Source organism: Sinocyclocheilus grahami, unplaced genomic scaffold (assembly GCF_001515645.1).
Source record: "Sinocyclocheilus grahami isolate Dianchi unplaced genomic scaffold, SAMN03320097.WGS_v1.1 scaffold496.1, whole genome shotgun sequence".
Lineage (NCBI taxonomy): Eukaryota > Metazoa > Chordata > Actinopteri > Cypriniformes > Cyprinidae > Sinocyclocheilus > Sinocyclocheilus grahami.
The window spans coordinates 55,082-82,053 of record NW_015505675.1 but is presented as its reverse complement, the minus strand read 5'-3'; the positions used below and the strand labels follow the sequence as shown (position 1 = coordinate 82,053).

Genomic DNA, 26,972 nt, shown 5'->3' with positions numbered 1-26,972 from the left:
ATATATATATATATATATATATATATATATATATGCACACACACATACATATATTGTAACGTCGTGACAATGGAGTAGAGGATCCACATGCAAGACTTTATTCAAAACGTAGTCAGACAGGCAGGGTCAAACAATGGCAAAACAGTAAAATCCAATACACAGGCAATGGTCAGGGCAGGCAGCAAACAATCAAAAACAAGGAAACAGTCCAAGATCAAAACACGAAGCAAGGCAACAAGGGACAAGGGTAACACAGGAGAACACGGGAACGTTACAGGCTAACAACCATCAGCGAAGTGTCTGAGTGGATCTTTTATAGTCCTTTTAATGTGAGGCAGCTGTGATCTGGTAACGACTGCTGATAAGTCAGCAGACAAAGAATTGTGGGAAATTAAGTCCTGAGTGAATGGCAAAAGTCAAGGATGGAGTGCCCTCTGGTGGAGATCATGGGCACTGATACACTCTCTCTCTCTCTGTGTGTATATATACTGTATATATAAATATATATATATATATATATATATATATATATATATGCACACACTGTATAAAGACCAGTGTTGGGGAGTAGCTAGCTACAAGTAGCGACGCAACTAGCGTAACTACATTTTTCACGATTCCCCTATAACCATTTGGCCACCACTCATATGGCACAGATGTCGATAGTCCACAATACACATAGGAAAGGACATTGGCTACATCTATCCATGATCAAACTGTCCCATAGTGTATATAGTGTATTCCTGTGTTGTATGCATGATCCTAGGTTATAGTAGCTAAGTTATAACTGTGTAGTAATGTAGTAAAGTTCTAAAAGGTTTGATCAAGATGTATGAAGATATCACTGCCTTAATGTTTCCCAATCCCTGGCATGCCAGGTATCAAAATGGCCGTCTTCTGATTTCCGGATTAATAGTGTATACTTTGACTTAATATTGGACAAACCCTCCAGACCACCATAAACCATGCAAATAAGTTGTCACATGAGACAAAGGAACCTCTCCCTGCTTAAAATTCACACCTCTACATTGGTCAGTCTGCCAAAGATGGGTGTGATTGGTAGATGCTTAGATAGATGCACTTAGGTAGATGCAGTTTTACCTTCAAGAAACTTTGTCAACTCGCTGTGGACTCTCTAATCTTCAGAAGAACCTGACGCAACCCTCCAGCTCACTCCTAATGAACTCATCAAAAATCTCTGTTGTCTACCGCATCCGGACTCTTGTTCAGCAACAAGCCAACGTAAGTAACCGTTTTCCAACTATTTAGATGCGTTTCTAGGTTTGGGCCCCTTTATCAAGGTGATTTATGATTCTCTGATGATTCTCATTAGGTTGTGGTGATGTGATGCTAAATACTGCCATTCTTTTGTTCTTCTCTCTCCTGACTTTCCTTCGTTCTGTATGTATGTGTTTTGCTTGTTCATGATCGCGATTATGAACATACTAAATGTGATTTTGTGATCGCGAGCATTTCCTGTGATGAATTGCTTGCTGTATTCCTCAATTGTACGTCACTTTGGATAAAAGCATCTGCTAAATGAATTAATGTAAATGTAAATATGCGTTAGGGACTTCCGGTTATGTCGGGTTGCTGAATATTGTTCCTGCAAGAAACACATTTATTGCCAGACAAGGTCATTAAACTATGTAAACGATAGCCAGGACAGGTTATAGCAGCTGTGATGGATTGGCTGCCTCCCCCTCTAATTATCATCATCACCCTGCCCCTTAATCTCCGCCCTTCACCAGGTTCATGACAGGAGTGGGTGTGTGAGAGAGGAGGGGCGCAGAAACAGTCAGGGCTGGTGGCGTCTGATGAGGCACACCTGAAATAAATGGAGCCTCATCATCACCGCTGTTAAATGCTGAGCGCACCTCTCCTCAAGAGACCAGTCTCTTCCCCTGTGCATGCATGCTGGTGTCCTCGTGGGTCCAGGAAGAGAGCGTGGAGGGACTCCCACGCTGCCAGAGATGCGAGCTGCCGCACCTGTGGTCTGAAATGGAGATGCATCCGTGACGCTAGAATGGATGACACTAGGATGCCAGGCCAATAATCCCCTCAAGCGCCGTGGGCCAGGGAAGATGAGCCGCTGTGAAGAAGCTGCTGCCCCTCGCGCCCCGGACCATAGAGACTCCGCCCCTAACCTGGACCCTTCCTTTTGGAACACTGCCCTTCCTTCATGATTCCCCAGCACAACAGCCCTTCCTTCCCCTTTGGACACTTTATTCCCCATTTTGGACATATATTGTTTATTTTCTGTTAAATAAAATCCTCTCCAAGGCCTGAGGCCACACCCACTGTTTCTGTCATTTGCTCCTTCTGCCACACAGCATCATATGGTTCACATTCAAGAGGGGTAGCTGTGCTGATACATAAATCAGTCCCATTTTATGTATTAAAACTTTTCATGATCCATCGGGTAGCTATGTTATCACTGGTAGGATGTTCAATTAATATTGTAATCTTGTGAATGTTTACGGTCTGAATACAGATGAACCAACATTTTTTCATAATCTATTATTAACCTTGTCCTCTCTTCAGGGTAACTTAATAGTTGGTGGTGACTTTAATTGTACCTTAGATCCTCATTTGGACCGGTCCACAGGTATTGACGCTTCACATTCACAGAGTAGGAATATAATTAATCAGTACAAAAAGGACCTTAATTTAAATGATATCTGGAGGTTTCAAAATCTAACAAAGAAAGAATTCTCTTGTTACTCTTTATCTTTTCATTCTTACTCCACAATAGACTATTTTCTTATTTCAAATAAGTACCAGCTTTGCCCTGGACTTCTTGCCTCTGGCTGGTTTAGCACTACATGCTTTTTTTTTTAATGCCTCACATATTAGATGATTTGCATGCATTTATTGGAACATAAGCAAGGGAAAGTGTAAAAAAAAAAAACTTCATACGTGTGTGTGTGTGTGTGTATATGTATATGTATGTGTGTATGTGTATGTATGTATATAACACACACACAGGGTAAGTGTGACGTGAGCATGGGGGCCTGGGCTTTGTACTGGGCTGGTTCCACGCTGCACGTCATGCTTTTTTAATGCATCTCACACTAGTTGACACACACATATACATCTATAACAAAATTAATAATAAATGCATCAATTATATATAGGGTAAGCATGGCATTGACGGCCAGGGGTGGGACTTTGGGCCCTGTGCCCCACAGCACCTCTCCTTGATGGCCCGTCGTAGGGTGACATAGGCTGGGGCCCAACTTATGCTGTGCTCATGGAGGGCCCAGAGGCAGCCTTTCAATATCTCACTATTTATAGCTTTATTATTATTATTGTTATTGGTGCCGTTATTATTACTACTACTACCATTATTATTATTATTACTATTTGTCCTCTTCCTGATCCTCCAACCTCCCCCCGGTTCCTGATGAATGAGTTTATTGTTATTATTGCTACTATTACTAATTAATACTATTATTTTGCTATTTGTCATCTTCCACATCCTCCAACTTTCCCCTCATTTCTGATAAATTGAGTTCATTGAGTTATATAAAACTTATAAACAAACTTAAAACAACTTAGCTTAAAAACAAAAATGGCTATAAATGTGTCTCATTAAAATGCTTAAGTATATACTTGCATCGAAACATGTGTTCCAAACATTGGACATGACATTGTAGATGAAGTCTTTGGCTCTCTGAAAGTCATCAGGTTGAATGCTACCAGAGCCGTCCAGCACAAAAGCAATCTCTGTCCCAGCATCTACAAAATATGCACAGAAATTATGGTTTCTTGTTTTTTCTTTGTTGTACAACGCCACCAGCTTGATGTAATGAAATAATTTATTTTAAAGGCTAAACAAAGATTAGTACCATCATAATCCTTAACTTTATCTTTTGTGTCACTGTCTGCCAGATTCTTTAAAAGAGTCCAAATAAGATAACAGTTTATTTCATTTTCTCTCAGGTGGGCTCACCTTGACCAATCCATCGACCTTGATAATGATTGTTGTTGTTGTTGTTGTTGACTGAGATTAAAAAGATTTAGGAAAATCAGGGTAGGATTTCATCTGTTTGAAATTCCATTTGAAATACCATTATAAATCATCCAATCTTACCTAATTCGGCATGATTCAGTTCGACTTTCCCAGTGGGATTTACCATCAGTTTGCAATCTCCATTCAAATCCTCATTTACTGACTTCTTTATGCAAATTTGGTTACACATCTTGAGAGAAAAAATAGACACAAATCTAAATATTTAGTTTTATCTTCACCAAAGTCATTCTCTTTCATATTCAACTATCATTTTCTTCAAATAAATGTTAATGGCCTATATTAATGAGAGTTTGTAGCAGATTTTATTAACTCACAAAGACAGATTCACACTGATTGAGACTTAACTAAGAGTACAGTGTTATTTTAAAAACAAGTTTTCAATGGGGAAGTGCTGTCGCTATGGTTTTGAGTGGAAATCAATGATCTCTATAAATGACTGAATTGCTCACTGCATTCTAGACTGTCATTAAGTGTTGAAGCCACAGGAAATGTTTGAGCAGCCATATTGCTATTCCCTACCGATAGAGGACATCATTTATATAGACTGTAAGAAAAAATGGATGACACTTCTCCACTTCCTTCCGCTGCAGAAAAGTGAAGCCAAAATGTCCCAGGTGACTGTCATCCTGTGCTGATGACTTGCTCATTTGGAGCCTGAGTCTCCATGATTGTGAGCTGGAGCTGCGATATCAAAGTCCCACCCAAACTCCCACAGGCCCAATTGGAAGCACACAATCATGACAATATGTGTGCCAAGTGTTTTCGCTACAATAATTTATCTTTAATTTAAAGTGGAACAAATTGCTAATTCATTTGCATTGATGTTACGCCTCGGGACACCTAACACACATGCATGTTATAAAGCGGCGCCAGAATGGTTGGGGCTATCAGGGATACAACTACGCCCAGATTGTCCTACTGGGTATGCACATCAATATTGGGTCATTTTTGTCACGCTGAACAACAACAATTAATTACTGTATTTGCATTATTGTAAGGTTTAGGGTTGGGGTAGGTGTAGATGTTAATAAAACACAATCTAATAGGTAGCAAATTTAATTTATTGATATTAATGGAAAGATTTTGCATCCCTTAAGGGCCGTAGCTGTATCCCTTCTAGACACAACCCGCCAGAATCTGAAAATTGCCAGAGATTTGATGATAGCTGCTTTGCAAATGCTTGTGTGGCAAGTTACTTGTGATTTTAAAAATGTCCAAAAAAAGAAATTTGACCTGGAAGGTATTTGTTCTGAGACTAACACCCACCGGTGTGTTTAATCACAACCAGTGGCTGTGGTAAAAGTGTGTGATATTAAATGACACTATGATACGCGCTGGACAGGCTAGGATGGAAAAAATAAATGAGCTAGGGGTGTGCCATATTTATCATTTACTATAATAAAGTAATTGTTGTTTTAACAATGTGTGAGCTGACATTATGTAACTTACTTTGCAAAAAACAAAAACATATCCTGAGAGTTTTACTGCTGAATGAAAGCTATTAGAATGCAGTTATAATATAATTCGAAATAAGGAGGCAAAAATGCCCTGTAAGAGTTCTTGTTTTTATATTTATGTCCTGATATAGTTTTATCTCAGTGTTGATTTCCCGAATATCAGCGTGATCGCAAATGCATTGATTTTATACAACAGTGCAACAAACAAGTAACAAATATTAGTATTAAATTAATTACATTTTGGTCACAGTGTTCTCTATTTTTGCGTATTTGACTATTCAAGCATGAAAGAGATCTGTTTTTGCGATCACATGCTGAGAGAGGGGCTTTCAGTGCGCGCGCTTCGGCTGTGTGTCAGTCAGCGCGAGCAGCGGATTGAGTTCTTTTTCACTGCTTATTGCACTTAATAACCATCAAGTGCGTCCCACTCTTTATTTTCTCATTCATGCATATTTCCTTGTCACTCCAAGGTGTATATAACTTTTAAGAAGTACTATGTTACACAGATATATTTGCATACCGCGGAATACACGATATAGCAAAATCTCTAATGATAAGACATTTTATTCCACGGTAACGGTATATACCGTCAAGTTGGGTTCTAAAAACCATAGAATGAGGTTACTCACTCCAGTTCGCTTGCAGGCCACCTCACTTCAGAGGTATTATTCAATCTTCAATACGGGGCAACGATGCCCATGTTCTCTGGTCAGAAGTGCAAAGTCGGCTTGCAAAAGGAGCCATGGAAACGGTTCCTCTAACGAACAGCGAGTCAGGCTTTTCATTACTTCCTCACTCCCAAGAAAGATGCCAGGCTCAGGCCCATCCTCGATCTCAAGCATCTGAACCACTCGCTTATGAAATGGCCATTCAAGATGCTGACTTTGAAACAGATCCTCGCACAAATATGCCCCTGGGAGTGGTTTTTATCAGTGAATCTGAAAGACGCTTACTATCGCATCCAGATAGCCCCTTATCACAGAGCGTTCTTGAGAATCGTGTTCGAGGGGGTGCCTCTGCCTCTGAGGCAGATGGGAATCCGCATCTTGAATTACTTCGACGATTGGAGTGACGATTCGTCCTATAGGAGTGAGATATAGCATGGCGCTATTGGATGCGTTCCCCATTAGCATGTAACACAACAGGAGAAAACATTCGAAAGGGAATGCTCTTGTTACTAATGTAACCTCGGTTCCTTGAGATAAGGGAACAAGCATTGTGTAAGCTGCCATGCTATAAGGCTGCACCGCGGCATTTCGGCACTCAGAGCAGCTTTTTGTGTGCTTCGGAGGCCACTCTAAAGGGTCGCTGGTTATCTCGCTGGATAGTGGATGCTATAGTCCTGGCATATGCCTCACAGGCTTACAGTGTCCTATAGGAGTGAGAGCCCACTCCAGTAGGGGAATGGCCTCCATCTGGGCTTGGTCCAGCGGGATTTCTATTGGGGATATCTGTGCGGCCGCCAACTGATTGTCTGCATCACTAGGTTTTATAATTTGGACGTCCCTGCCTTGCAGGCATGGATTTTGTCCACTTAAGTTAACCTAATCCCCTCTGTAAGTGGAGAAGGTTTTGTTATGTAGTGCTCAGTCTTGGGTCTCATTATTAGCTCATGCTTACAGGAGCCCTCAGTACAGGTGCTCCATGGCTGGGCTCGCAGAGCGACTTTGTTCTGCACTTGTTTATAGCATGGCTCTATTGGATGCGTTCCCCATTAGCATGTAACGCAACAGGAGAGAACATTCGAAAGGGAATGCTCTTGTTACTAACGTAACCTCGGTTCCTTGAGATAAGGGAACAAGCATTGTGTAAGCTGCCATAGTATAAGGCTGCACGAGAGTCAATGACTGTCACTATCATTTGAAAAATTCTGACGAAATGGCACTCAGAGCCGACTTATATAGAAGTCAGCTCCACCCCTTTTGGTGGGTTGACGCGCCATTGGTTCGTGCAGCTACACGAACTTAAACAAATCAGACTTCAGAATCAGAGTAAACAGGAGTTTACCCCGTAATGCAATGCTTGTTCCCTTATCTCACGGAACCGAGGTTACAGTACATTAGTAACTGGAGCATTTCCTAGTCTTCTTGTAAATTATATTATAGTTTGTATGGTTAATATTAATGTAATTGCGAGCAAACTAAGGTTTAACAAAATGTAATTCGGCCACACACAAGGGGACATTTCCTCCGATCTAGCCCTAAACCTACAATGAGTTAGACACCCCTAATTTACATGGAGAGGGTGGGATTAATTACCTACTGCAGCCAGCCATTAGCCGGTGAAACGTTTTGACTTCACTTTTTAGGACGTGTGAGGTGTGAGATTCAAGTTTTCCCGGGTCTGTGCACGCAACAAGTGGGCGGGCAGTATGCTAATGTTTCATGTTGACATCAACATGAAACGGCTTGGGATTCGTTTTAAAAACGATTCATTTAAATGACTCGACTCTTTCATTTGAGAGACAATAACTTTATACACGGTGCACTTTCATATTTAAAACATTGTAGGAAAAATCCATAATAGGGGCACTTTAAATCTTAAAATGATCAAATCTACTGTAAAGATGCTGTGTGACTGTTTATACATCTTTATACATACCACAACAAGTTGTTCCTCTTTGGCTGTCAGACTAGATACTGATGCTACTGGTCTCAGACCTTTAGGTTTTTCATCTTTAAAAGAAATTTTGATGTAATAAGATTTTTACAGTGGAAAAGTATTTGTGTAAATTAGTGAGGGCATTTTTATGAAATTAACGTTTCCAGAATAATCTTCATTACGAAAAGACAGACAAACTTACCATCAAAATTTACTTCAGTACATTCATTCTCTAGAGTGCAGTTGAAACATTTTCCATTTGTTGGGGAAGGAACAAAAATTCTAAAACGTGATAAGACAATTTAAAAAAAAATAGATCAATAAATGTTCTTTACGACGATCTCTCTTTCTCTCTTTTGAATTCTACAAAAAAAAATGCCTCTCATAAATGACCAACCCATCTGTTGATTGAATAGCATTTTGCCCAAAGAGTGGATCATCATTTGTAAAATGCTTCACGGGAGAATGTTGAATGTTGAACCCGGTCACACTGTATATCACTGTAACATAAATAATTCAGGCCACATAATTTCACATCACAGGGACAAAGTAATAGGATTAATTTTTTTAATAATGTTGTTTACTTTTGCCCATATATTTTCAGATTCAAATAAATAAGAGATTAAAACATGCCCAAACTCAAATAAACTTTATAAAATCATTAAAAACATTAATTGTAAATAATGTAAATAAATACATTCCAATCATAAATAGCAGTCCTCTGTACATTTTGTGAATTTGATAGACTCCACACCAAAAAAACATATCGGCACATATGAGACAGAAAGCAGCTCGTTGTGGTCTTGAAAAAGTAGAACATCACACAGCTGCTGCTGACTGTTAAAACCGCCCCCTCCACACACTTCAGACACAGCACTTTTTCTCTACAATGAAGCTGAATTTAAAATTATTAGCTTATTATACAACATTTTTTTATTATTTTGTTGTTAAAACTGTAAAACCATTGAAATAATGTTAAGTATATCCTACACATTGAAAAATTACTCTGGAGGGTTGTAAATACAACCCATGCAAATCAGTTAGATTTTACTTAAAGCTGCAGTCCGAAATCAATATTTGAGCAAGTACATTACCAGCCAGTGTTCGAAACTATCGCCTTACTTTAGCCCGATTCACAACGGTTAGTTTATAATAATGTCTTCTAATTTGAGTGGTAGGGGTAGGTTTTCACACTAAAGGTATATTTCTGGCACTTGTTACAAAACATTATAGTTTAATATAATATACTGAAATGTTATGTTTGCTATAGTTAATAATGTGTATAATATGTCTACTATATTAAAATATAATGTAATTATTTGTTAACAACAGTTCTGTTAGGTACAACGAGGCTGGATTCAGGTGCGGGTTCAACAGGTGCTTTATTGTGCAAAGATTATCACCGCGGGCAGTAAGCGCCTTCGCGGACAGTTCGTAGCTAATGAGATGACCAGAACCAGGTGTGAAACAAGGAGGGCGGGGACAACGTTCATGCTGACATGCTCACGTGGCGAGCTGTCAAAACAAGTCACGCACAACACACAAACACAGAGACAACAAGAGACAGGTGATCAGACCCGAGACCCAACAGTACCCCCCCTCCCAGGAGCGCCACCAGGCGCCCCAGGAGGAGGCCCACCTTGTCGCCGACGGAAGTCCTCGATCAACGAACGGTCCAAAATGTCCCGGGACGGCACCCAGGATCTCTCCTCTGGACCATAACCCTCCCAGTTAGACCGCGGAGTCCCAGGGTAGGCGGATGCCGGAGGTAGCCCACGGTTCCTGAACGCACAGAGAGGTGCGGGACACATAAACAGACTGCTACGAGCACTGGAGCCTGGACGAGACAAGACAGAACTGGTGAGCGATAATACACGGACAGTCAGAGCAAAGGAATAATCACAACAAACTGACAACATACAGAGAAACACGAGGAGCTATAAGGGGAAGCTAATGAGATGACCAGAACCAGGTGTGAAACAAGGAGGGCGGGGACAACGATCATGCTGACATGCTCACGTGGCGAGCTGTCAAAACAAGTCACGCACAACACACAAACACAGAGACAACAAGAGACAGGTGATCAGACCCGAGACCCGACAAGTTCATTGCAAATAACTTTTATTCACAGGCTATCTAGCTACCCAACAATTCAAACTGTAATTTAATTAGAGGAAGAGGAGAATTAAAAGTTTTGTAAACTTTCAAAAAGATCCATTTTGAAATGATTTCTTATTTGCACATGCACAGTTTCTGGGTCTCTGGGAGTGCTTAGAGAAAACTCTGTGGTTAGCTAGTTTCAAAGCTATCACATGCTTTGTGTGGTCCTGCAAATAAATGAATTTTAAAAAAATCACTTGAGAAAGGCAACTTAGCTTTAACTGGGGCAGGGGAGATGTGTTTGAGACTGTTGTGACCACATTCCAACCACAGTTTGACCAAATACATTTGCATGCCTTTGTTTGTGTTTTTGTATATGTGTATATGTGTTTAAGTTTTATTAATTGATTCATTCTTTCTTTAATTTCTATCTTTCTAATGGGATAGTACACCCCAAAATGAAATTCTGTCATAATTTTCTCACTCTCATGTTGTTCCAAACCTATATGACTTTATTTATTCTGTGGAACATTAAAAGAAGATATCTTGAAGAACGCTGCCTATCACTGTATCAACACACATTTCTATCACCAAATTAAAACAAAACAAAACATTGAGACACTTTTTTAAACAGACGCTTTTTGCGTTCCAGAAGAAACAGACTCATACAGGTTTGGAACAACAGGAAGGTGAATGCTATAACTACAGGTCTTTTGCAGGATTACGATTTGATTGTAGAAATCACACCTAGACTGCATAATAGAGCACGAAGAGCAGTGTGTGTGTGTGTGTGTATGCGCTTTTACAGGAAATAGCGCGTGACTATTTGTGTGACTATTTGACTTCTTTGAATTAGGCTTCTATTTCTTGGTGATTGGCACTGACATTTTTGCTTGACAAATATGGTGTACATTTCACAGCTTTGGATATTTTTTGGTGCTCTGGTGTCTTCAAACAGTAAGTTATAGATATAAATATGTCTTCTGTCTCAATACCTGTGAGAGATTGGATCAGTAAAATTTTTGATACTGTTCTTCTGTTTAGCTCTGGACCGCTGGCATACAAGATGCACAGATGTTACCATCAGAGCCTCTCTGAGATCTGAAGTCTCTCTCCCATGTCACTTTAAAATAAGCCATTACAATAAAACAGAGAAAATAAAATGGAGCCACCATTCTAGTCTTGTAACGATCACAAACAATGGCATTATCTACTTCGATAATCCTAGTGAAGGGCGAGTGAGCTCTTTCCCTAATCTGGCAAGAGGAGGAAACTTTTCCATCCTCATCCATGATCTGCAGACTTCAGACATCGGCACCTACTTTTGTGAACTGAACAGTGAATGCTGGAGGGTGAAGATCATGGAATTGCCAAGTAAGATTAGTTCTTTCAAATTTAGCAGGAATCATATAATGGCCTATATTTTATTTGAGACAAATAATAAAGTAAGACAAAATTAGCTGGATGATTTTACATGTTTTTACAACATCATTTGTCTTTTTCAGAAACTGAACAGCTGAACTCTAATCGCAACTCCTGGATATTCTTTTTTGCTGGAGCTGGAATTTTCACTCTTCTATTTATTATATTCAATCGCACTGGTAAGCAGTACTTTTCATTCAATATCCACAGCAAAATTCCATGAACCAGTATTAGTCAAATAATAAATCCTCCTGTTTATTTGTTTGTAAAACAATATTCAGGCTTACAAAACCGTTTGCAGTCCTCGACAGAAAAATGCATGAGATCATCCAAATCTAACTCTACGAATGAAGAACACCATGAAGGTAACTTCGGTAAAACATGATTTTTCAAGATTTTAAGATTTATTTATGTTTTTTAAATTCTGAATAAAGTATAAACAGGTTTATTATTGGCATTTAATGGCAGCTGATATTACATTTATGTATTTATATTTACATGCGGTGATTACAAAACCTAAGTAAATGCATATTTAATTTAATTTAATTAGAATGCTGCTGATTGTTTGAAAGCTTATAAAACAGTCTGAAATTCCTGCTAATAGGTTATTTATATTATATGATATCAAAATATAACATACACTCTTAAAAACTAAGTTTCTAAGAGTGTTTTTTACAGTGAATATTTCAGTGAACAGATCTTAAAAGAACCATTTTTTTTCTTAAGTTTTAAAAATCTAAAGAAACATTTTCCACTATAAAGGTGGAATTGACATTGGATGTTAAAGGTTCTTCATGGAACCAGAGATGTCAATAAAGAAACATTTTATTTTTTGTGTAATATGTAATGTCAACAAATATATAATGTTGTGCTATAAATATTTTGCTTTTCAAGAACATGGTTCTTCAAGTCAAACATCTAATATCCAACAGCGAGGTGATTCACCATTTCTATTTCCATTATACATATATTATAAAATAAGATATATGTTTAGTATGACAATAAACTAAGCTCAAATAATAAAATTAGCAAACTAATACTTTTTTTTTTTAAATCAGCATTCAGAAATCCAGATGCAAATGATTTTACAACATCTACAGTATACTATGGTAAGACACAATTTGTATGTGGATGTTTGGAAAATGTGTTTTTAATTATAAGATTGAGAATATCTATAATAACAAAAGAATAACAAAATATCTGTTTGATATGTTTTAGTCATCCAGGCATAATACTTCAATTTAGAAGGTGCCGGCAAGAGGGGACAATAAAAATCATGATTTCCTATTTCAGATTATAAATCTGTTATTTTGTCTGTCAGTAAATACTGTTGTCCTTTCATGTGGTTCATGTGTTTTGAAATGTTTTTCTATTACCATTCATTGATTTTTTTGTGTTTAAAATGGGTTGATTCTCAGATAACTGAATACTTTTGTAAATCACATGTAAATTTATGTTAAAATCTTCATTGTACATTGATTGTAATGAACTTTTCCTTGGAAATTCTTTGTCATTATTTGTAATATTGTGCACAAATGATTTGAATACAAATAAACAAAAAAAAGAGTATTACGTTGAGTAATATTGACTATCTATCTCTTAATCATCCTCGTCTACCATTTCTGAAAAAGGTAATTTTTTATTCTGTAGGCTATTTGAAGTCGAAGGGAGCTGTGAAAAATCTGTTTTGGAATGACATAGCCAAATTTATTTATATATATATATATATATAATTAAAAAAAATTTTTTTTTATAAAGATCATTTTTCTCCATTATCTGCCTTACTTCAGTAAGTAGGCACAAGCAAGGGTGTAACTTTGGTTTGAGAAGTGGGGAGGACACCCCCGAGGAATCCCATTTCCTGCATTTACATACATTTAGGGACTATGGTGATACAAAATCCAGGAAGTAATTAAGTTGATTATAATGATAAATTCTGCCAAAATGAATAGTAGGAAAATGCTGACAGAAAATGCGTGGTTTAATGTGGACTCATTTTCATGGTACACAGAATGTTCTACATCAGTGGTTCCCAAACTTTTTAGAGTGGAGTACCCCCTGAGGCATTAACCTGCGTACCCCCTCTCTTCCACTTAGACTGCACCTTTTCCATTAAAGGACAATATTTGCCCCCTAAATGGACTTTCCAGTGCATTTTTTATCTTTATAAATACAATATTAATAATATTTTAAATTTAAAAAGCGCCAGTAGGTGGCGGTAAGCCACTGTCTTAATGCGTAAGTCATCGAGTCATTTGTTCATTCAGTAATGCCAAGTTCACACTGCACGATTTTAGCCCGATTTTTCACTCGCTGACAGGTTTTGCGAAATCGCCGACAAATGCCCGAAATCGGGAGGCAAATCGGTGCTCGTTCACGCGAGTGACAATCACGCAGTGTGAATTATCTGAGGGAATCGCCGACACGTCGCCAATGCCCGTGAAATATTTGGCATGCTAAATATCTGGAGCTGTCCGCGATTCACAATCACTCTGTGTGCGATGATTTCTGACTGAAAACTACATCGGCGATGACCTACAGCCAATGAGAGACCAAGATACAGGGCAGAGGGAAGTTCGGGGAGGAGTTATATGAAACCTAGTTTGCGGACCAGTGTTGCCAAATCTGCGATTGCCGCCGGTTGGTTTTTATGTCAGCAGGTTGAAGCGACCCCAATAACGTGATATTTAGGCCCTGGAATGTGAATTGTACCAGGAGAACCCCGCCAAAAAAATGGCCCGTGAAATATTTGGCATGCTAAATATCTGGAGCTGTCGGCGATGACCTACAGCCAATGAGAGACCAAGATACAGGGCAGCGGGAAGTTCGGGGAGGAGTTATATGAAACGTAGTTTGCGGACTAGTGTTGCCAAATCCGCGATTGCCGCCGGTTGTTTTTTTATGTCAGCAGGTTGAAGCAACCTCAATAACGTGATATTTAGGCCCTGGAATGTGAATTGTACCAGGAGAACCCCGCCAAAAAAATGTGTATTTTACCCCCGAACACGGTTTTTACTGGGGGACCCCCTCGAAAGCAACTGGCCATTTCAGGCTAGTTTTGAGTAGTAATTGGGTGGGTTTTGTAGCGAAAACCTGGCAACACTGGACCAGACAGAGCTGTCGGCGATTCTTCCTGTTGTAAAGTCATGCAGTGTGTAACCTCCATCGTGCAGTGTGAACACAGCAGCAACTGAATGCTACCTCAGATAGTCGTGCAGAGTGAACACAGCAGCAACTAAATGCTACCTCAGATAGTCGTGCAGAGTGAAACCAACAGTGATGCGACGTCTTTGAAAATCGTGCAGTGTGAACTCGGCATAAGGAAGCAAGTGGCTGTATTTATGAATGAATAATTGAATCAATGACTTTCACGAACGATTAGTTCACATAACACCACTAAATTTAGAATTTTGTTCGCGTACCCCCTCTGTCGCCTCACGTACCCCAGTTTGGGAACCACTGTTCTACATTAAATATTTAGCTAACAACATTCTGAAGTTACCTAGCAACAGTGTATGTTCACGTTAGCTCAGTCAACGTTAGGCTAGCATCAACATATGTAGGCAAAAAAATAACATGATTATCCTGACCTGAGCTAATTTACTGAATCAACCAACTCACATCTCCTTTCTTTCTTTTCATCCATGATGACATTAAAGTCATCTGTTGCTGCTTCTGGTGTTTCATCGCTGACTGCCGCAATCGCGACACCCGCTCATTAGAACTTTCAGTGAGCTATTTTTAGAGTGTGCACGCGACGTTCCTGGACTCGCGCGTCTGCGTCCTGCTCGTTCCTGCCCCTCCGTGGCGATGACGGCGTGCGGTTAAAAAATCATAACAAATGTGAAAGTGTGGGGAACCCAAATGGAATTTTGAAAAGTGTGTGTGTGTGTTGGCGGGGGGGTGCTGTCCCCGTCCCCGTCCCCAGTGGAAATTACGCCCCTGTGTGTAATAGTCTGCAAGGTTGCAAAGGAACTTCTCTCCCGCATCCCACACACACGAGTGTCTACCCGCCCGCACCCGCATCCGCCCAAGTGTCCCGAGCCGCACTCCGCTATAGTGCAGGTCTCAAGGTGCCAGTTATAATGTTATGATGGAGGCTCTGGACTCTGAGCATAACTTGTTTTTCTATGAGAAACTATAAAATCTCTTCTATAAAAAGTTAATGCACTGGCAGTGGCAAATAGCTTGTTTTATATTTAATTTGATTACATTAATGTTATAAGTTGAGATTTACAATAAATATTTTAACTGCTACTATGCAAAAGGAACACTGCTGTAAAAAAGCACCTTATTTGTTTAAAGTGTTTGCAAACCAAATGTTATTGCACTTTTGTTCATATAGCAGTACTTTTAAATGGGAAAAGTGCACAATACACTACTTTGAATGCATTATTGAAACTTGGAGCATACTGCGATTAATCTTAAATCTTTTGAAAAGGTACCGACCAAGTGACAGCTTTTGTACCTTTTTTTCTGAGAGTGAACCTCCAGTGTTACTTTAAATCCATTTAGGGGAAACACTGGTTAGCAATTCTCAACACTTACATATGCTAATGTTGTGGTTGTTGCAAGCAGATCTTAACGGGGTCATATGATGCGATTTCAATCTTTCCTTTCTCTTTGGAGTGTTACAAGCTCTTGGTGCATAAAGAAGATCTGTAAAGTTGCAAAGACTAAAGTCTCAAATCCAAAGAGATATTCTTTATGAAAGTTAAGAGTCAGCCACACCTACCTAAAACGGCTCATTCTAACACGCCCCCACATATCTACATCACTATGTGGGAAGATTTGCATAACGCCACCCAAATGTTCACGCAAAGAAAGAAGGCGTAACTTTTATTCTCGCTGTAGTATTGTTGCCGCTGCCGCCATGTCCTGAAGACGCTGTGTGCTTCGTTGTGAAAGCGAAACTACTTTGTTTGGTCTTCAAAAAGAGGACGATGTGGATCGCCGGATCGGCTTTCACTGTGGACGAAGCCCGGAGTCGTCACATGTGCTTGCCGCTCCTTCGTCGGATCCGCCGGCCACGCCGTTCTTGACCCCGCTGCCTCAGCTCACTCTAACCCGGCCTCAGCTCACGCTAAGCCGGGGGTTCTGCAAGGCCGCTGTGTTTTTCTTTGTGAAAGCGAAACTACTTTGTTTGGCCTTCCAGTAGAGGACACGGTAATTATGTCCCCACTGGATGCAGCAAACGCCTCGTTTGTAATGGGTTTGAATGTTTTTGTCTCGTCGCTCCGGCCTGACATGGCATCAACAGTATGTGAGGGGCGTAACATTTCCGTCTCACGCTTGAGGTATTCGGCCAATCACAACGCACTGGATAGCTGGCCAATCACAGCACACCTCGATTTTTCAGACCGATGAGCTTTGTAAAAATCGATGCGTTTCAAAAAGGCGGGGCATAGAGGAGAAACAATAATGTACAGTATGTGGAAAATAATGTGTTTTTTTTTACTTTAAACCGCATAAACATATTTCATTACACCAAATACACAAAATAATGTTCTTTTTAGCAACATCATATGACCCCTTTAAAATAAACTATGCAGTAAGCAAAGGTATTGGTTACATACAACCTCAGAAAAGGGGAAAACCTGCTGCTTTGGCCGGAACAAAATCTTCTTTTCAGTCAAATAAATTAGCATGTTTGATGTAACAGTAAGTAAACGTAATTTTTTACAATCAAGAAATTGATTTTCAGTGAATAACCTACTTTTTTGCAATAACTTTGCAAAATATGCAAATTAAGGCAGAGATTGCTTATTTATCCAACAATATGTTGGATCTGTCAAGCGAAGAAACAGTATGACAGCCTAATTAAATGCTTTGTGAGTGAGTTGGACAAGAATAATGTTTGGCAATACTGTACTCACTAGTTTTATAACATTCGCATGCATATAATAATCTGAGGTGATCTCACATTGACTTTGCTACAGGATGTGGTAAAAATGGAAACCTGTTGCTTGAACTGAGGTAAGTAGCCCAGCATTTGACTCTACAACCTCAAAACACACTAATGCAAATGAAATTCTATCTACCCTCAGCCTTTAATGTTATCAAATGCATTACATATTACATTTTTCACTGTTTGGTCATAGCTGCATCACTTATCTGACAGTAGAGAATCACATGTCAGTCACAGGCAGCTAAATGACGAGTCACTATACGCTGTGAAATCGCAGCCCCAGGCCGCCACATGTAAGAGGCTGTGAGTGTGTGTTTACAGGAAGTAACATGTGAAGGTCATCAGCCTACACTCTTGGTCTTGAAACTTTGACATCTTGAGTGTCATGCATCATGTACATTTCACGTCTTTGGATATTTTTTGGTGCTTTGGTGTCTTCAAATGGTAGGTTCAAAATACCAGTATTTATGGTCAATTATAATATAGTTTATATGATATTGGGGACAAAATAAATTGTGATAATTTTGACTATTTATAATAGTATTAATAAATGTTTTTATGCCCGTCAATTTAAGCTCTGGACCGCTGGAATACAAGATGTATAGATGTCACCATCAACGCCTCTCTGAAATCTGAAGTCTTTCTCCCATGTCACTTTAATACAAGCTATTATAATGGAACATTGACAGTGAATTGGAGCCACTATCCCATTAATAACAGACTTGTAACGATCATGACTGATGGCAAAATCATCTTTGGAAGTCCTAGAGAAGGACGAGTGAATGTTTTCCCCCTTCTTTCTAAACATGGAAACTTCTCTATCCTCATCAATGATCTGCAGTCTTCAGACATTGATACCTACTTATGTCAGCTGAACAGTGAATGCTGGAGGGTGAAGATCATTGAAAGTCGTCCATACAGTAAGATCAGGGGTCTTATTGTCATTAATACTATATATAACTGCACTAGCATGCATTCAGGCAAATGTTAAAATAAATGTATACAATATATTTAACAAAACAACGGTTTCATTATTTCATTACCTTTTACATTCTCGCAGATGCATGACTTTTTGTGTTTAACAATTATATGTTCTAATTCACAGAAATATGCAGTTTAAAAGCATGTTCCAATTTGACAACTTAACCTATGTAGTGTGACAACATGCCAAGCAATAACTTTGGAGATATTTAAAAACATTTTGAAGACATTTTTTTTTTTTTGTATTTAGTATTTAAGTGCATGTACAGACATTAATATCTACAATGACAATTGTATATACATGTACATTTTGCAGACACCATGGTTATTAATCAAAACTGTATGATTTTGAAACTGTTACATTATAACTGTACATTATAATTGTAATTTTCTTTGTAGGAATCAGTGAGCAAAACCCCTGGTTCTACTTTGCAGCTGGAGCTGGATTGTTTATTCTCCTTTTTATTACATTCAGCCTGTTCTCAAAATTCTGTGGTGAGCATTGTTTCTTTACACTTTTTTTTTTTAGATAGTATAATTTTAACAGAATTTTTATATTTATTATATAAAATAAATAAAATAAATAATTTATGTATTTACTCAAATAAATGTTTTTTTTTTTTATTATTCTTAAAAAAAAAATGTATTCTCTTCTCATGGACAGGAAAGTGTGTAAATACATCATCCAAATCGAATCCAGTTAATGAAGTACAGAGTGAAGGTGCGCAGTATAACACACCTGATAAGTGCTTGATGTTCTTTGATGTTCTTCTTCTCTGGAGTTTCATCTATGAAAATCATTTTTAGGTAGTAATTCCCCTCAAGAAACACAGAATATTGAAAGCAGTGAACATAGAAACAAAAACAAGAGGGGTAAGAAACATCTCTTAAATGCTTTACTTACCAGCATATGGTCTTGAAAAACACACAAGATACACTTAAAAATCAATGCATGTCATTGCACTTCATACAAAATATTAATCCAAGGCTGCTTGGAACATTTGAGAGAAAAAAGTTAGAAAATGTGTTTTAACAATAATAAATAAAAAACAAATATGCATATTGTTTTCTTGGAGGGAAAAATTGCATTTATTTGATAAAAAATACAGTAAAAACAGTAATATTGTAAAATATAATTATACATATTATTACTTATATTATAAGGGTTTATTTAAAATATTTTGAAATGTAATTTATTCATGGCAAAGCAAAATTTTCATTAGCCATTATTCCAGTATTCAGTGTCAGAGTAAGATTAAAAAATAACAAAAAGAAAGAAATTACTACTTTTATTTGCATACAATTGATCAATAAAGACATTCATATCATTACACAAGATTTTTATTATTATTTTTTTTTTTTCAAATAAATGCTGAATTACATTTTTTTCAATTACATTTATTCATTTAGCAGACGCTTTTATCCAAAGCGACTTACAAATGAGGAATACAAAAAGCAATTCATTATAAAGAGGCAAAATAAACACAAGAAGTGTTGGTAATACAAAGTTTCAGACATCGATTAGAATAGAACCGGGAGGGACTAAGGACAAGTGAATCATGTCAATATATGATACATTGTTCCTGGTTTCATACGCACTATGCATTCCATTTTGGAATTTCAACAGACCAAAATCAGACCAAAATTTTTCTGGTCAAAGAATATATGATGTTATGATATGGTATTATTGATTAGAGTGCCTCAGAATAAACATTTTATTTGTCTGTTGATCTTATTTCTGAAGGTGTGAGGAGGGGCCCTACTGTTTATGGTATGAATGATGTATTTTGATTATTTTCACTGTGTGAACACAACATTTTTTTTTTCACTATGATTTTGTGTAAAATTATAAATGTATTTTTTTTTCATATCTAGAAAATGACATACATGCTCCAAATCAAAGTTCTGCTGTGCAGCCGGGGCAACATCCTCAGAGAGGTGAATCATCATTTTTTGTTTTTGATTTATTATATTACTTTACATGATAAATTATGCAAATCTAATTTTGAAAAAAAATTAAAAAACAGCCTTCAGAGCCGTTCCCGAGCCAACAAGAAGTCATCCTTCGGATGCAAAACCATACTACGGTAAGACAATATTTGTGCTTGAAAAAAACAGATTAACTGTATGTGCTAAGAATGGAAATAATCTCAACATCTGTTTGAAATATTTCAGTCAACCAGGCGGAGCTCTCCATTCCAGTAAATGCTGGCAAAAAACGGAAAAAACAAAAAAGTAATTACTTTTCATTGTTCTGAATTAAATGTCATTTATTTTGTATATGAATGAAGCTTTATTACATGGCACTTTTTCAGACCAATTACTGTAGCTAAAAGTGTAATGATATTGTTTTCTTTCATTTCTCCGACAGATTATCAGTTTAAAAATCCAATATATGCAGACTGAAGTGAGACTGTGACGACAGAAGTCAGTTCCACAGAATCCATAATACATGTTTCAGTCTGCATAACATCATTTTTCATTATAAACAGTTCAATATCTCAATGAATTCTGATGTTTAACAATGATTCATGTGAATAATTCATTTCATTAAAAAAATCTGTTTGTTAAGTGACATGCAGAAAACATTGAATGAAAATGTTATGCTTCAGAATTATTATTATCCTTCTGCCTCCTTTGCTTTGCATATTACAAACAACAGTTGATACTTTAGTTGGTCAGCAAACATGGTGATATCTTGTTGACATAGTTTTCAGAAATTAGCAAATACATTGTTTGATATTTTGATCTGGAGGTCACTCGTTTTCTGAACACAATTAGTCATAAAAATTCTCTCTTTTAAATCAAAATGATTTTAACTTGTCCAAATGTACATCTGGTAGCCTAATTAGCATTTGTTTACAGGAAGTAGCCTACAGAACTATCTGGTTATGAAGTGCTGTATGTTTTAATTAATTTGATACTTTATTGTATTTATTTTGAACATATATAATATGATGAACTCCAACCGGAATACACATTTGTACACAACAGCCGCTACTGTGAACACCATTGAAAGCCTACAGTGACCGCAGCAGTCATATGTCATCCAGTGCTGCAGGTGGCGCTAATGTGTTTTCGCGAGCTGTGCGTAAGAAGAGACGAGTTCAAACGCTAATGGAAACCATCCAACTGACAACTTGTAAACATGAAATAAGGTCTTCTGCGCCAGATAACGTGTGATTATGACTTATTAATATTCTGCTGAGCTTTAAGAAATCGCAAGAGGTGAAAAATACATTTGAGCAACGTTAGGAAGTGATAAACGGCACAGAACGGTCATAGACATGTCAAAATCAGAGAAGAGCAGAAAAACAGAGCACAATGAATCAAGAAAGCTGCCTATCTATCAGCACAAAGACAAACTCATTCAGGCAGTGAAGGAAAACACCTTCTTGATCGTAACGGGTGAAACTGGCAGCGGAAAGACCACTCAACTGCCTCAGTACTTGTTCAAAGCAGGTATGTATGAACATGACCACTAATGAACAGCAATAGACAGGCATGTTCATTTCCTGTGTGTCGGATCTATTCCTCTTAGTTACACTTTTGTACCTTTTTTACTTCTAAAGGGTGCCTATATAAATACCTTAAAAGTACATATTACTACCTAAAATGTACATATTACTACCTAAAATATGCATATTACTACCTAAATGTTATATATTAGTACGTTCCGAAAAGGTACCACTCCAGAGACAGCTTTTGTACCTTTTTTTCTGAAGTTTTGGAATATTCTATGCAGAAATTTCAATAATATACACTACCGTTCAGAAGTTTGGGGTTAGTACGATTTGTTCTTGAAAGAAATTTATGCTTCTGTTCAGCAAGGATGCTTAAAATGGATCAAAAGCGTCATTTATAATTTATAATTTTACAAAAAAATGTATTTGAAATAAATGCTGTTCTTTTGAACGTTCTATACATCAAGGGTCCTTGAAAAAAAGTATCATGCTTTCAACAGAATGTTGAACAGGAAAACAGAAATGTTTCTTGAGCTGCAAATCAATATATTAGAGTTCAGAATATCGGATTTCTGAAGGATTATGTGACACTGAAGATCTGAACTGAACTGACACTGAAGAAGTAAGGGATGCTGAAAATTCAGCTTTGCCGTCACAGGAATAAATTACATTTAGTTAGTTATATTGTATCACAATATTACTGTTTTACAGTATTTTGTGATCCTTGTTGACTTGAGTGTAAATAACATTAAAAGAATTTTACTTACCCCAAACATTTGAATGGTAGTGTAATATCATCATCATCATATTTCATATATGACCATATATTGTTGTTATTGACACTAAAGTTTGCATAATTTCAAGGCAGTACAACAAATATTACCACAATGCATAAACATATTTAATATATATATATAATTTTTTTAAATCATCTTTTTCTTATTGTAGCACTGAGAATTAAATAGTTTTGCATTATGGAATAAATGCAAATAAAAATCATGCCACAATAAAAAAGGGAACTTTTTCTTTAGATTTACACATTTAGTGATTTTTAGGGAGCAGCTAAAAGGTAGATGCTATTTAAGTTAGAGAGAAATGGCATCTTTGCTATTCTGGTAAAAGCTGCAAATAGCGATAAAAGCTTTTTGCAAGTGAATAAAAATATACTATTTGTATTTTTAAAGGTACATGGTCTGGGTTTGTGCAAGTAGCCTCTGCCAAAATTATGCTTTTAGTGTAATTAGTTAGTGTCATTTTTAATGGCTTTTTTTTCTCATATCAGGAAACTATGATTAAATACATGACAGATGGCTGTATGCTGAGGGAGATTCTTGCAGACCGCAGTTTATCACAGTACAGCATTGTGATCCTGGATGAAGCACATGAGAGGAGCCTGAATACAGTATGTGGACTATATATTTGCAATTTGTGGTTTTACTTGGGAAATTAGTTAAATTTTTGGAAGATGTTATAATTTCATATATATATAAATAAATATTGATTGTAGTTTCCTTGTACAAAAAAGCACTGCAGTGGTTCCTTGTTAAAGTGATGGAATCAGATGGTAATAATAACATGGTAATCCAATGTACTTAAAATAATACTATGGTATTACCATAAACAATGTCCAAACTAGGGCTGTGACGATAAATCGATGCAGAATCGATTCTTCCGAATGCATCGCGATTCTCTCTGGAATCGATTCTTAGCTTAGATTTTAACAGCAGATGGCGCTCTACTCTAGTTTTTATCCGCACACTCAAGTGCTCATGAAGAAGAGCGCTTGTGCATTCAGCTGAGTCTGTGGCTGTGACCGAAATCGCCCCCTATACCCTCTTTCACTATTCCCTACATTAGGTCACTAGTTCAGTTCACTAGAAGGAGTGAATGAAAACGAGTAGTGAATTCGGACACTGAGTGCACCGGAAGGAATGCCGCTTTTGCATAGTTTGTGCTTGCTGTTTATTAATCATTTGAAACTAGCAAACTAGCAGCTCCAGTAGTAAGATTAAAGGATTTATCTTGAACTCTGTCACGGAAATTGTATAAACCCTAATCAAACAATTTAATAATCAATTTACAATGAATTTATACCTGTGTTGTACATTATGCTGTACGCCATGGATGAGCGCTTTGTAAAAATGAACGGATTGATTATTCAGCTGCGGGCGCCATCTTCTGGCGAGATGCGGGAATTTATTCGGCACGTGACTCTCACGGTGCATCATGGGCATTCTCTAGCCGTTGAGCGTGCACCAGTTGTACACGCGTTTATGCAGTGCATTGTGGGATTGAATGAGTGCACTCGAGAACGTCCACTATGGTTTCGGACACCACTAAAAATGGCTGTTCCCTCAAATATAGTTATTTCGGACACAGTCTGTAATTTCACCTCGGCTCAGAATGCTTTTATGACGCCAGATTAATGTAAGCACAGCCCACTGTGAACACCCTTGTAAGTCGCTTCAACATTTTCGAATTTTATGAATGATTATTTTAGGTTCAAGTGCGTGTAAGGATTTGGAAACAAGCAGAGTACGGCTGTTTATAAAGCATGCAGCGCCATCTGCTGTTCAAAACTACTCTCAGAATCGACTCGAGAAAGAATCGCGCGCGATGTATTCGGAAAATCTCAGAATCGATGCGGAATCATTTCTCGATTCGCGATGCATCGATTTATTTTCCCAGCTCTAAAAAACACCTAGGTGATACTGTGGTATTTTTTATTTGTTTTGTATGTAGATATTTCACTAAATCTTTAATAAAATTGTTTGTTTTGCAGGATGTTTTGCTTGGGTTACTCAAGAAAACTCTGTCAAAAAGGTCCCATGGTCATAAAACCCCCTTCAAAGTGGTTGTGATGTCAGCAACATTAGAAACAGAAAAGCTCAGCTCTTTTTATGAGAACTGTCCTGTATTCACGATTCCTGGACGTACATATCCGGTCGAGGAGAAATTCTGTAATCTTATTGGCCCAAAAGACAAAGATAGTTCTGTCTATGTCAAAGAGGTGTGTTGGGACAATATACATTATTACAAACTTTTCTACAAATAGTCTGTTTGCAGGGAAACATGTTTGAATCCTCTAAGACTGTTCACAGACAGTAAATATGTTCTGTTTGTTATCCATAGGTGGTAAAGGTGACTTTAGATGTGCACACAAATGAAGCAGCCGGTGATATTTTGGTCTTCCTGACTGGTAAGTTCAGCGGAGTACACCACTGTTCAAAAGTTTGGGGTCAGCAAGATTTTTTTTTAAAGAAATTAATACTTTTATTCAGCACAGGCATATTATATGATCAAAAGTGACAGTAAAGACATGTATTATGTTACAAAATAATTAAATTAAATGCTGTTCTTTTAAATTTTCTATACATCAAAGAATCTTGCAAAAAAACAGAAAAGCTCAGCTCTTTTTATGAGAACTGTCCTGTATTCACGATTCCTGGACGTACATATCCGGTCGAGGAGAAATTCTGTAATCTTATTGGCCCAAAAGACAAAGATAGTTCTGTCTATGTCAAAGAGGTGTGTTGGGACAATATACATTATTACAAACTTTTCTACAAATAGTCTGTTTGCAGGGAAACATGTTTGAAACCTCTAAGACTGTTCACAGACAGTAAATATGTTCTGTTTGTTATCCATAGGTGGTAAAGGTGACTTTAGATGTGCACACAAATGAAGCAGCCGGTGATATTTTGGTCTTCCTGACTGGTAAGTTCAGCGGAGTACACCACTGTTCAAAAGTTTGGGGTCAGCAAGATTTATTTTTAAAGAAATTAATACTTTTATTCAGCACAGGCATATTATATGATCAAAAGTGACAGTAAAGACATGTATTATGTTACAAAATAATTCAATTAAATGCTGTTCTTTTAAATTTTCTATACATCAAAGAATCTTGCAAAATTTAATCATGCTTTCCATAAAAATATTAAGCAGCACAACTGTTTTCAGCGTTGATGATAATAAGAAATGTTTCTTGAGCAGCAAATCAGCATATTAGAATAATTTCTGAAGGATCATGTGACACTGAAGACTGGAGTAATGATGCTGAAAATTCAGCTTTGCATCACAGGAATAAATTACATTTTAAAATATATTCAAATAGAAAGTTATTTTATATTGTAATCATATTTCACAACATTACTGTTTTTACTGTATTTTGATCAAATAAATACAGCCTTGGTAAGCATAAGAGACTTTTTACTGACAGAAAAATCTTACTGGATTTAGTTTGTTTAACAGTAGTCAACAGATTTTCAGTGGTAAATAAATATACTTTTATTTCCAATATTCCTCTTTAGCTTATAGCTCTGTGCTTGTGTTTTAAACAGGACAGTCTGAAATCGAGAAAGCCTGTGATTTGCTCTTTGAGAAGGCTGAGATCTTAGACTACCGTTATGATGTCCATGACCAAACTGTTGAAGGGCTTCTAATCCTGCCTTTATATGGATCCATGCCAACAGGTCAGCCGGTCTTTAGATTTGTCTTAAAAGCCCTAAAAGAGTGAAATTTTGTGCATAATCACAAAGTGATCAATACATGTCTTATGATTTTTTTTAAATGTTTTTTACAGATCAGCAAAGGCAAATATTCCAGCCTGCACCAAAAGGTGTGAGAAAGTGTGTGGTTGCGACGAATATCGCTGCAACTTCACTCACAATTGATGGAATCAGGTAGAAACGAGTCGTACAATATTAAACAAGCATCAATTCCTCAATAAGTAAAATGGCAGATATCAAAAATGATGTAGTTATTCTCAGAGGAACTCTTGTAGTGTAACTTTTATTTTTTATTTTTTGGCTGTGTTGTAGCTATATCGTTGACAGTGGATTTGTGAAACAACTGAATCACAACTCAAATGTTGGTTTGGATATTTTGGAAGTGGTACCTATATCAAAGTAAGTGACCTGTGAAAATCTAGAATTTATTCATTATTTTATTATTAATATTATTAAATAATTTTTTACGTATAATGTTTTATATACTATATATAT

At 37.3% G+C, this 26,972-nt stretch overlaps 3 protein-coding genes and 1 long non-coding RNA gene across 4 annotated transcripts in view; 3 read left to right on the top strand and 1 right to left on the bottom strand.

The window, feature by feature from the left end:
• itgae.1 (integrin, alpha E, tandem duplicate 1) overlaps positions 1-8,604 on the bottom strand; it is a gene marked incomplete at its 5' end in the record, with an annotated part of 14,412 nt that extends 5,808 nt beyond the window's left edge. The window contains 6 exons of the mRNA XM_016236705.1: positions 3,616-3,741; positions 3,956-4,006; positions 4,097-4,205; positions 8,098-8,168; positions 8,297-8,376; positions 8,492-8,604. Of these exons, the coding sequence (XP_016092191.1) occupies positions 3,616-3,741; positions 3,956-4,006; positions 4,097-4,205; positions 8,098-8,168; positions 8,297-8,376; positions 8,492-8,604 (550 nt within the window). The remainder of the gene's footprint in view (positions 1-3,615; positions 3,742-3,955; positions 4,007-4,096; positions 4,206-8,097; positions 8,169-8,296; positions 8,377-8,491) is intronic.
• A 2,440-nt stretch (positions 8,605-11,044) lies between these two features.
• LOC107554246 (uncharacterized) lies at positions 11,045-12,949 on the top strand. Its single transcript, XM_016236704.1, has 6 exons — positions 11,045-11,151; positions 11,239-11,568; positions 11,700-11,795; positions 11,898-11,981; positions 12,675-12,725; positions 12,835-12,949. The coding sequence occupies exons 1-6, from the start codon at positions 11,097-11,099 to the stop codon at positions 12,846-12,848; spliced, it is 630 nt and encodes a 209-aa protein (XP_016092190.1). The 5' UTR covers positions 11,045-11,096; the 3' UTR covers positions 12,849-12,949.
• Positions 12,950-20,249: 7,300 nt separating this feature from the next.
• LOC107554259 (uncharacterized) lies at positions 20,250-20,728 on the top strand. The gene is made up of 4 exons (XR_001605042.1): positions 20,250-20,276; positions 20,381-20,443; positions 20,533-20,592; positions 20,681-20,728. It is a non-coding gene; the product is annotated as an uncharacterized lncRNA (long non-coding RNA).
• Positions 20,729-23,157: 2,429 nt separating this feature from the next.
• dhx40 (DEAH (Asp-Glu-Ala-His) box polypeptide 40) overlaps positions 23,158-26,972 on the top strand; it is a 7,464-nt gene continuing 3,649 nt past the window's right edge. The window contains exons 1-7 of the mRNA XM_016236703.1: positions 23,158-23,166; positions 23,252-23,371; positions 24,752-24,979; positions 25,102-25,168; positions 26,310-26,441; positions 26,552-26,651; positions 26,790-26,876. Of these exons, the coding sequence (XP_016092189.1) occupies positions 23,158-23,166; positions 23,252-23,371; positions 24,752-24,979; positions 25,102-25,168; positions 26,310-26,441; positions 26,552-26,651; positions 26,790-26,876 (743 nt within the window). The remainder of the gene's footprint in view (positions 23,167-23,251; positions 23,372-24,751; positions 24,980-25,101; positions 25,169-26,309; positions 26,442-26,551; positions 26,652-26,789; positions 26,877-26,972) is intronic.

Coding starts and splice junctions, on each gene's coding strand:
- LOC107554246 (XM_016236704.1), top strand. CDS start 11,097: ATGGTGTACATTTCACAGCTTTGGATATTTTTTGGTGCTCTGGTGTCT. Junction 11,569..11,699: donor GAAGATCATGGAATTGCCAA/GTAAGATTAGTT, acceptor TGTCTTTTTCAG/AAACTGAACAGCTGAACTCT. Junction 11,982..12,674: donor GAATGAAGAACACCATGAAG/GTAACTTCGGTA, acceptor TTTTTAAATCAG/CATTCAGAAATCCAGATGCA.